The 11013-nt window shown below is 40.4% G+C and overlaps 1 protein-coding gene across 1 annotated transcript in view; it reads left to right on the top strand.

Moving 5' to 3' along the window:
• The window catches only part of PLXNC1 (plexin C1), a 158145-nt gene that overhangs the window by 60816 nt on the left and 86316 nt on the right, over positions 1 to 11013 (top strand). Inside the window, exon 5 of the mRNA XM_014548340.1 lies at positions 7288 to 7402. Within this exon, the coding sequence (XP_014403826.1) occupies positions 7288 to 7402 (115 nt within the window). The remainder of the gene's footprint in view (positions 1 to 7287; positions 7403 to 11013) is intronic.

The raw sequence follows: 11013 nt of genomic DNA, 5'->3' as shown, positions 1-11013 counted from the left end.
CCTCTGCCAGCCTGGTCACCCCCAACTACCCCCCCTCCTGGCCTGGTCACCCCCAACTGCCCTCCCTGCCAGCCTGGTCACCCCTAACAGCCCTCCGCCGGCCTGGTTGCCCCACGCAGCCTGCTGTTCAGTCATTTGGTCATCCCTCACTAACCCCCCTGCTGGCCTGGTCGTGGGCAGCTATCTTGTGAGGGTGTGAGGGTTAATTTGCATATTACCTCTTTATTATATAGGATGTGTCCCCAGTGTCTACACAGTGCTTGGTGTCCAGTGGCACTCAGTAAATACTTGTAGAATGAATGCCAGATATGGTACCAAGCTCTGGAGGCACCAAGATGAATAAGATTGGCCTTTCCCCTGGGGGGCTTACAGTCTAGTCAGAGGCAAATCAACAACTAATGCAATGTGCTGTATATACTGGGAGCATGTGTAAGGTGCCATGGGGACACAGAGGAGGGAGTGACTGTTTTGCCTGGAGGCTGGGCATACATGGAGGAGGTGGCATTGAACAAGTCTGAACAAGAAACACAATCTCACCAAGTATTGCAGGCGCCAGGGCGTTCTGGACAGTAAAGGGCAGACATGCTAGGAAGAGCTGGGATGTTTGCACTGCATGTGTTTATCAAATAACTGCTCTCTGCTAGGTGCGATGTACTAGATATTAGGATCCGTGTTCTTCAGAGCTTACAGGCTAAATAGTGAGACAGACTTAACAACCCACAATTACCTGGGGTGCATTTGGAGAGGAAGGCAGGGGCTAGGTCATAGTGTGGGGCTAAAGAGAGGGGTGTGGAAGCATGTGTTCTAGGGTCCAGGTCATGAAAAGCAGGCATATGGGTAGAGGAGTTTCAAATAGGTGAAAGGGTGGCATTGAAAATTTTTAATCAGGAAGTGATAGAATCAGCTTTGTGCTTGAGCATGACCTAGATATCGGCGTGGAAGCTGATTAGAGCCACTGGAGGTGGGAAGGAGGGAGACCAACTAAAAGGTTGCTGCAGGGGCCCAGGTGAGAAGAGATGGTGGAGAGTGGAATGCAGGATAGAGTGATACTTAGAATTAGTAGATCATGATCAATTGAGTATGACAGTTGAGAAAAAGAGCCTCCCAAAAGGCCAAAGTTTTCTAATTTGATCCACCATTTGGATTGTTGCTCATTAACCAAGATGGGGCAGTGCTTCCCCATGTGTGTGACTAGAACTTTGGACCCTCAATCAAAAATTTGAAAGACAATGCATCATTCAATCCTGTCTTGGGAAGTTACAAAGCACACTATCATATTCAAGGCTCTGAGAAGTCCTGCACCAGAGAAACTTAACTAGTATTTCCCAAACTTCTTAGCAATAAAACCCTTAACACGAACACCCAAAACAACCCATAGAACACACTTTGAGAAATGAAATAAAACCTATATTTTCTTGTGTGGCTCATGCTCTGGGTGGACCTATTTACTGTTATCTTGGCATTTATGATGTTGCTATCCTGGTACAATTTTGAGGAATTTGGCATAGCAGTGAGATATGGACACCAATGCCACATTGCTAAGATTCATGCCATCCTGTCTAATCTGTCTGCATCTCCATTTCCTCATCTCTGAAATTTCCCTTTTATGGGGAACAGGTTGTGAGGATCAATGAGTTAATTCCCAGAAAGCCCTAGAAACAGTGCCTGGCCCATGGGAATGGTTCAGTAAGTATTAGCTCTAGTGAGAGACAATTTAGGGTAGGAGGTGAGACCATTGACTTGGACGCTAAACTGCCTGGATTTGTGTCTCAGCCCCTCTGCTTACTAACTCTGTGACCCTGGGAAAGCAATATGGAGCCTTCCATGCCTCAGTTTCTCCATCTGCAAAGCAGGGACAATTATTATACTTACCCATAGGTTTGTTGCGAAGAATAAATGAACCAAATCACATGAAAGAATGTTGCCTGGCATGTTGGATGTTTTTGCTTTTGTGAAAAAAAAAATCTAAATTGCCTCTGTGACTAGCATAATTTTATCATGACTTTCAGCCCCAGCTATGAAGATCCAGTTTTTCAGCTTTCTCAGCAGGATTTTGGTCTTGTGTTTTGGCATTTCCTTTCCCTTAGTCTGGAGGCCTTGACTTCAGACTTAGTTTGTCACCATGACTTCCTTTTTTTTAAATTTGCTTTTGTGAAAAAAAAAATCTAAATTGCCTCTGTGACTAGCATAATTTTATCATGACTTTCAGCCCCAGCTATGAAGATCCAGTTTTTCAGCTTTCTCAGCAGGATTTTGGTCTTGTGTTTTGGCATTTCCTTTCCCTTAGTCTGGAGGCCTTGACTTCAGACTTAGTTTGTCACCATGACTTCCTTTTTTTTTTTTTTAAATCTATTCAATTCAGTTTGGTTTCTTCATCTCATGGACTGACAATGTTAATGAAAGTCCCCTGATTCCAGGGAGCACCTGGCCCTCCTCTGGGCTCTGTGCCTTTCTTAAAAAATACAGACATCTGTTTCAAGTCACTTGGCAGAGACCTTAGGATGCTCTTGTAGCGAAGCCTCCCCTGAGTGTGGACACAGTCTCCTGTTCCCTGAAGGAGAGGCTGGACTGTCCTTGTTACAAGTTTTCTGATATTATATCAGCATAGACTCTTTGGAACGGGTCTCACCGACCCCCACATTCAGGCCAATTACCTGATATTTAGTTATCAGTTTTCTCAGGGACTGTCTGCTCTTGGTGAACAATTACATTAGAGAATGCTGATGAAATTCCAGGGGCGCCCAAAGTAGAAGTTACATTTCTGAGTTCAGAGTTTTAGTTCAAGGTTGAGTAAGTGGTAAATTTTTACTGAGAGATTCTGGCCTAATAGAGTCAGGTTCTCAAGGTCCCCCAGCCTGGCCCACGGGCATTTCACCTGCCTGGAAGCTTCAGCTCCTGTTCGGTGGTGGGTCTCCCAGTTCTTTATGTTGGCATGGAAACAATTAATAATTTAAGCCATACGTATTAAAAAACAGAAAAACTGTATAAATACAATACTATAGTAATAGATGTAAAAGTCGATCCAGCTGGGCACTGTTCCCAGGTTACCAGCTGAGCCGAAACACAAATAAGTAAAGAAGAAAAACTGCTATATAATGCAAATGGTGCAATCTCATTGTTTTCTGCTTCTCTTTTATTGCAAATATGTAGTATTGAGGTAACATTATGGATAAATGGGTTTTGTGAATGAACCTGAAAACCTAATCACTGTTCATAACATTAGTTCTATGGGGAGAAAAGGTATTCCATATTACAAACAGATGGTTTGCAAGCAAATTTTAAAAAGCACACTAGTTTTTTGAAGCTGGGGCCTCCTGAAATTTGAACCTATAATTGGATATTCTGTGTTCAGGGTGATCAGTGAAAATTAGAGACCTCTCAGAATCCCCACCCCTCCTAAATCCTTGCTGCCCTTTTCATCCTCGAAACTATTCTTCACTTTCTTTATTCTCTGCTGCTGCAGTCCTCATCTCCGTCGCCTTGTCCCAGCCAAGTCCCAGCCCCATCCTGCAACCACTGTGGAGACCCCAGTAGGCCAGGAGGAACTCTGACTGTCTTTATCCTCATGCACCTTATGAATGGCAGCTAGGGCTCATAGGAAGCCATGGAACAGAGTGGCCAGGTGTGTGGCTCTGAAGCCAGACGGCTATCCCTTGGCTATGTGACCTTGGCATGGTGTTGCAGTTGTCTGAGCCTCAGTTTCATGCCTATACAGTGAGGCTGTGTGAGGACTAGCGGGGAAGTACTAACTGCCAACCCTCAGACCAGTACCTGGCATGGGGCAGCGTCCCGTCCATGCAGCTGCGTGGTGGGGTAGTTACTAGCGGATGTTAGGGTTTAGACAGATTTCCATAAACTCAGGAAGCAAACCCACAGAATGAAAATATTTTCTGAGTTCTAACCAGCAAACTTAGAAACAAATGTCTGGAATCTCCCTGTTCATGAGTCGGGGCCTGGGTAGGTTTTGAACATACTTCATTAGGAGTGAGGGGTGGGGGAGGGGTGGTCCATGTACACATAGTTGAGTGGGATATCAAACTCTTATTATTTAGAATAAATTAAGCTCTACAGCAGATTTTATAGCAAACGGATAAGAACAAGCCTTCTTAAATAGTTTCATTCACTAAATTGTTTCCTCATACAATGTTTTTCACCCAAGGAAAGCCTTTTTTAATTAACTTATTGGTTATTGTGTGCTTTTTTTTTAATTCAAGCAGTTTTGTCTTTGCATTTGAGATTGTTTCATTTCCTAATTTGCGAATGGGCTAGTGTTGCACATTGGCCTTGTCATGTGAGCATGAGATCTAGCTGGATGAAGGACTAGAAAAATAAAATACTGATTGGGATCTTAGGACTTTGGGGTGGACTCCCAGCAGCGGCTGGGGAAATGGCAGTGGTGTATGGTAAGGATAGCAAATCTGTCTCTGCCATTTTCTCCAGAATGCACTCATCCCAAAGCGAATCCACTTCCCCTCCTAGCTGTGACCTGAAGAAAATGAAATGAAGCCAATTAAGAAATCAGTCTATCTGGGAGTGACTCATTGAGGATCCCCCGCACCAAGCCTGGTGTCTGACTGAGATTTTAATTTTATTTGAGCAATGGCTTAAGTGTTTATGCTTTTGACCATTGCTTTTATTCATACACGGGAGTCAGAGGGTTAGCTTTCAAAGTAACTGGTTTTGTTTACTAAAATGTAGGAGCTCTAAGATCTGCTCCCCCTCTGTAAGAAGTTTGAATGTGTGGGTAATGTGCTGTCATGAAGATTTTATAACTTGTAATATCAGAGAAGTAATAAGACACTGTTGTTGGTTGGCCATCTGGTTATACATTCTTGGTGTCACGATTTGTTTTTTTTATTTTTTCAATTTTATGTTTTAAATGGTGAGAAGCAAGGAATGGGAGTTTAGAAATTTCAAAAGTGCTTTACGAACAAGGAATTCATGTTTAGTTGCTTAACATGGTTAGATTTTGTTTTTACCTTATGCAAAATAGGAATTGGAAGGTCTATTTCATACACACACACACACACACACACACCCACACTTTTATTTTTTTACAAAAGATAAACTAAAAACTTCAACTCCTAATTTGTTCCCTCTCCAACCCCACATATGAACTTTTGGCTTATGTTAAAAATAGTCTCCTTACTGTAAGTAGGAGTCAGACATAAATCATAGGGAAACTAGAGAGAAAAATCACCAACAGAAAGGACCTATAGAGATTTCATATTTCATCCATTTATTCAAACATATTTATTGAAACCCTAGTATTTGCATATCATGCTGCCAGACACTGAGGGATTTGCTGAAGAAATATTAAAGACATCCTCTCTTCCTTTGAGGAGCTTAGAGCTTACTCGGGGAGAAATGACATAGACATATGAAACAGTTAAATTGTAATTCAAGGCAGCATATGATTAAATACCAAAACGTATGCTTCCGACAAGAAATGCTATAGGAGTTCAGAAAAGAGAGTGATAACTCAGTGGCACTACTGTTTTCTGCCTACAAATTGGCAAATCGTAGCACTATTTGTATGAAATATTTTACACTTGTTTTTTTGGCAGCCTTGGGCCTTGACTCCCAGGCAGCATTAAGAGCCTACAAAATATTTGTACTCCAGTCTCTGTAAAACTGGCTTTTTTTTTTCTTTCTTATCGGCAGAGGAAGTGCCTTGTACAAACCAGAGAGCCCCTGAGAGGCAGTTCGTTCTTGCCAGTCATCATCTTTTCCAATTACAGAATTAGAAACCAGCCTCATCAGTCTCTGATTTCCAGTCCAGTGGTACATGTCCCTCCATTGCCAACTCCCCCTGACTTTGAGAGGTGACTTAATTTGAACTAAATGTCCATGACAGACGAGCTAGCCATCAAGGGTCAGATAAATGTATGGCTTTGGAGAATTGCCGGTGAAAATCCCACTGGTCAGGTGTTGGAGGAGGAACTGGCACAGATGTAGGTGAGTTCAGACACAGGCACGCTCACTGGAAACAGGGCTCCCCAAAATGTCATAATATGATGACATGCTGAGAATATTGTGCTTGCGGATGATGTCTAATGAAACTCACTGGTTTCCTGTTCTATTTTTGTCATATTCAAATTAGCACAGAACTCAAAGACAAAACCATGGGGCCTAAATTCTTAAGAATTTTAAAAGAGAGAAGAGCGGGGAGGGAGGGAAGAAGAAAGAAACACCTGTAAAATGTCAATGCATGTCAAATACACTGTTTGGGCCCGCATCTCATTCTACTCCGATCCTCTCAGGGACTCCCACACTGAATGTAGTTACCGTTGGGTTGCATTTCAATCTCATGATTCATGAATTTTCAGTTTCTTTTGCAACAGCGTCACTGGTTCTCTCCTACCTCTTCATTTGAGCCGTCGGCCCTCCGGAGGCAGACATAACAGAGAGGTTTTCTTCTCTCCTTGACATTGTTCGATGAAATGTCTGTGGAGTCCAATGCTACTTGGAAATAATGTGGCTCTGGGCGCTCATTCTTCCTATCAGCTGGCAGCCCTCTGGGGAAGCAAGAGGTCCCAAGTCAGCATGACCTGGAGTGACCGAGACATTGAGCAAACCAAGTGATCTCAGCACTCCGCTTCTGATCATGTTTTCAGAGTAGCTGGCCCTGAGCACAGCGTGGTTCACTGGGGGCCTCCTCTGAGGAAAGTGGCCCTGGAAAGTGCCTCCCCCATATCTTTTGATATAATTTGGTATATCTGAATAAATAAATAAATGTTAGGTAGCACATAGTCATGGGATATCTTATCAAATTCTTGGGAAGACTCTGTCCTTGACATATTTTTATTTAATTATCATATTGAAAAAGTACAAAGTAGTAATGTGTTGGGTTTTTTTTTTACTACAAAATAACTTATGCAATAGGTCAGTATTCTGGGAGTGAATTGCAAACCTAAAATATGTATAGTATATAAACCCTTTCTTGGGCTGTACTTTGCTAGGTTTTTTTAGAAGGGAGTTCTTTAATTTCAGAATCCGCGAGAGGCTGTGCTTGTGATGTATTTGGAGATGGCAACTAAAGGGATGGCTCTGGAGTCTAAGTTCAACATGTTGTTTGCATTTGTTCTCTGCACCCAGACAGGATGGGAAACACGCTCTGCTGTGTTCCTGTTGCTTTTCATGGTTTTAGCATCTCATTCCTATTCTTTCTCAAAACCAATAATCCACTGTACAAAGCTTGGGATTTTGTGCCGACGCCAGTGTGAGAAAGTTTTAACTAATGCGTGTGTGGGGTTGCTGTTTTGTTGCCCTCCCCTTTTTTAATAGGTGTACTTTTAAAGATGATTGTGTACATTCAGAGAACTCAGAAAACTGGCTGGATATTTCATCAGGAGCTAAAATGTGCCCCCAAATCCACATCTCTCAAAGAAGTAAAGATAAGGTAAGAGGAAAGGTTTTCATTTGCCTCCATTGTATTGTCTCGTTTTGCACAATTGATGCTAACTTCCTTCTGTGTGAAAAGTACCTATTAGCGAACAAATATGCTTGGTTAGGAGAGTCATTCACTTCATTAACTAATATTGAGAGCCTACCAGACGCCACACACTCTGCAGGTGCCAGGGATACAGCAGAGACCAAGACACACCGTGGACCTGTCCATGTGCAGTTAGTTAGCCCGGGGAGCTGCAGATGAACCTGAATAGTTGAATTTAAAGAAAAGATGGACTTTTAATGTAGTATGAAAACATATTGATTTAAAAAATAGAGAAAAAAGAAATTCAGACTCATGGTCAATAAGATGCCTTAAATGCGGCTTAGTGTAGAATTTTGTTTTGTTTTATGATTCCTTTTCCTTATGTGGTCAGGCTTCTCCTACAGCTATTTTATGAACGTGGCTTCAAGCACTATTGGTAGAGTGGAGAGAAACCGCTGTGGGCAGTGGATACTGTAAGTGGGGTCCCTTGGAAAGAAAGCCCATGGGCTCCTGCCAAGGACAAACAGCCAGTCAACCCTGTCTCTGGATGAGAGAAAGGAAGAAATGAGTATATTCAAGCATTTTCTGATTCACATACTAACCGTCTCCTGTGGGAAGGTGGAATTCCTGCCCTGCTATCTCAACGTGCTGTAAGGAGACTTTGTCTCCCTAATTATGGCTCTTGTATTATGAATGATTGTACAGAACCCCCATCAGCAGCCAGCTGACCTCACTCTGTTTTATTTGAATGTCACATTAATAAGGAAATGGGCCATTTTCTTTTTTCTCTTACACTTTGCCATTTCAACTAGCAAGCACCATACCTTTTAAGATGATTTAACATTTAATAAAGGAGAGCCAGAGCATTTAATGAGCGATAAATAATAAAAGAATCAAGCTTTCAAGTCATAACTGATCAGAACTCTCAAGGATTTAAAGTTTTTTGGTTGTTGTCACTTTCTATTGTCTTCCTGGGGGGAGGGAATGTAAAAAGAACTTTCAAAGCCTCATCCAAACAGGCCTGAGTCAAGAGTGAATAGATACTGTAAAAAAAAGCACACAGGCATCTAAGCGTAGGCATGACCACATTTTTATTTCAGTCTGAAAAAATCGTTGGTGCTGATAGAGAGTGAGAGAAAATACCATAATCCTTGAATCTACCCAGGACTCTGATAAGTGGTTAAGATTATGCAAGATTTTTTTGTTTTGTCATTTTGAAAATTTTAAGGGTAACAATTCAGGTAAATATAGTGAGGGAATGTAACTTGTTCATTAAATAAAAAGTGCTGCTTATGCAATTTGCTTACCTCTCTTTGGGTTCACTCTTATAAATTAACCACCATTTATATCTAGTCTGGATCATACAAAAACTGTTTACCACCCAAACAGCCACTACTACTTCCCTCCCACCCTGAGTCCCTCTGTGGTTTACCCTAATCCCTCTCGTCTTCCCACACAACCATTACTCAATCTCTCCAGCTCATCATCAATCTCAAGATAAAGGAGATAAGGATTTAGTAATTTGAGTCAAACTAGCCTTTGAAACCAACTTTGGACTGATTATTTTAACAGTGTTGATAGGACATTTGACTCCATCTCTTGGTCACAATGTTTCAAAAATATTTCTGTTCTGTGGTCGTTGATGACTTACCCGAAAGTCTCAGGTCTTTGTTTATTTATTTATTTATATTTATTCTCTTTTAAAATATATTTTTATTGATTTCAGAGAGGAAGGGAGGGGGAGGGAGGGATAGAAACATTATGATGAGAGAAAATCATTGATTGGCTGCTTCCTGCACGCCCCACTCTGGGGATGGAGCCTGCAACCTGAGCATGTGCCCTGACCAGGAATCGAACTGTGACCTCTTGGTTCATAGGTCAATGCTCAACCACTGAGCCACGCAGGTCAGGCAGATCGTTGTTTACTTAAATAATACCTGATCCTGACCTACAGAGAGGGCAGTCTATGGTTTTCCTCAATTCTACCCACCAGCTCTGTTCATAGTGTTGGTGAACTGCCCATCTTATACCTCATGGCATTGTGGTAACTTTCTAGGTACAGAAAACTCCCCTATAACACAGAGACTCTGTTCCCAAGAAGCTTCATCTCTCTACACAAAACAATGAGAAGATAGTATATTCTCATTCTCATGAAGAAACCAGCATTAAAAAGAAATAATTAGAGCAATCCAGGTATCTTGGAGGGATTTCCATGAGGTTGAGTAAAAACAGCAAGATGCAGAAAAGTATGTTTTGATTAAAAAGTCCCTATCTAAGTTTATGCGTATATGTCTCTTCATGGTTATTTGAGAAAAATATGGAGAATTGATTACTAGGTTGGAAACATGGGCTCCCCTGATGGAATGCGTGATGGAGAGGTAAGGAATAGATAAGTAAAAAAACACAAACACAAAAAAGGATGAATGACATATCCTGTTCTCGCACTATGTAAAAGTATGTTTGTGTCTACCGATAAGGAGATTTTAACATGCAGTAAAAATGGCTTATACTGATAAAAACAAAAATGCCAGAATGAAGTATTTCCCGCAAAGCGCATGGATTCTAAAAGAGAGTCACTAGAAACATTCTTTTACAAATTATAATGAAAACAAGGAATTTCACCATCACTGATTCAGTCAGCATCATTTTCAGTTCTGTCCAGTCCAGTAATACAAGAAACGAGTACTAGGAATAATTATTGGACTGGAATAGACAAAAATACCATTGTTTGCCACTGTTAAGTGGTTGTATATCTGCAAAATCCAAACATATTAGCTTTTACCTGGTATAACTTTAAATTAGTAAAAGTAAAACAAAGTGTTAAGTGTTCAACAACCATTTAAATATCAATAGCCTTATTTACATGTGATGTAAAACAAACTGTTAATGTCCATTAACAAAAGGTCCCATTCATCAAAACAACAGAAATTCTCAGGTTTAATCTTATATACCCTATATTTAAAATCATGTTTACTAGGAGATGCATGTTGAAGACAACTACCAAAAATAGTCATTTTGGCTTTATAACAGCTTGTCTTGAGCATTTTTTTCTAGTAGTAATTAGAATGTAGGGCAGTGATCTATTGAGGCTATTTATAATTCATAATAGGGAAACTTATCAATTAAAAGCATAAATAAAAATCAAAAACACACAAGGTATTTTCTTAGAAGATATGAAAAGCATCTTGAACATATCCAGACACATACTATGTTTCTTGGCGGGAAGATATAATAAAAATGTCACATCTTCCTCAATCTATTTTCTAGATTTTATGTAATCCCAGTGAAAATTGACTCTGTCTTAAAGTTAATATAAAATTCATCTGGAATAATATGAACTGGTTAAGAATATCCAAAATATATTTTGAAAAAAGAAAATTATTTAAGCAAGACCATTTCCATATGATTGTAAACATATATATATATATATATAATGACAATAATTCAGCCCATGATTCTGGTTTAAAATATACTTTTTACTCTATTCCATGAAACAGAGTAAAAAGCTGAGAAGTAGATGTAAAACTTTTAAAGATTAAATGCCATAAAATAAGAGGAAACACAATAATTATTTCATA

The sequence above is a fragment of the Myotis brandtii genome, unplaced genomic scaffold, assembly GCF_000412655.1.
Source record: "Myotis brandtii unplaced genomic scaffold, ASM41265v1 scaffold504, whole genome shotgun sequence".
NCBI lineage: Eukaryota > Metazoa > Chordata > Mammalia > Chiroptera > Vespertilionidae > Myotis > Myotis brandtii.
The sequence above is the reverse complement of the archived record's forward strand: the minus strand, read 5'-3'. Positions and strand labels throughout refer to the sequence as shown.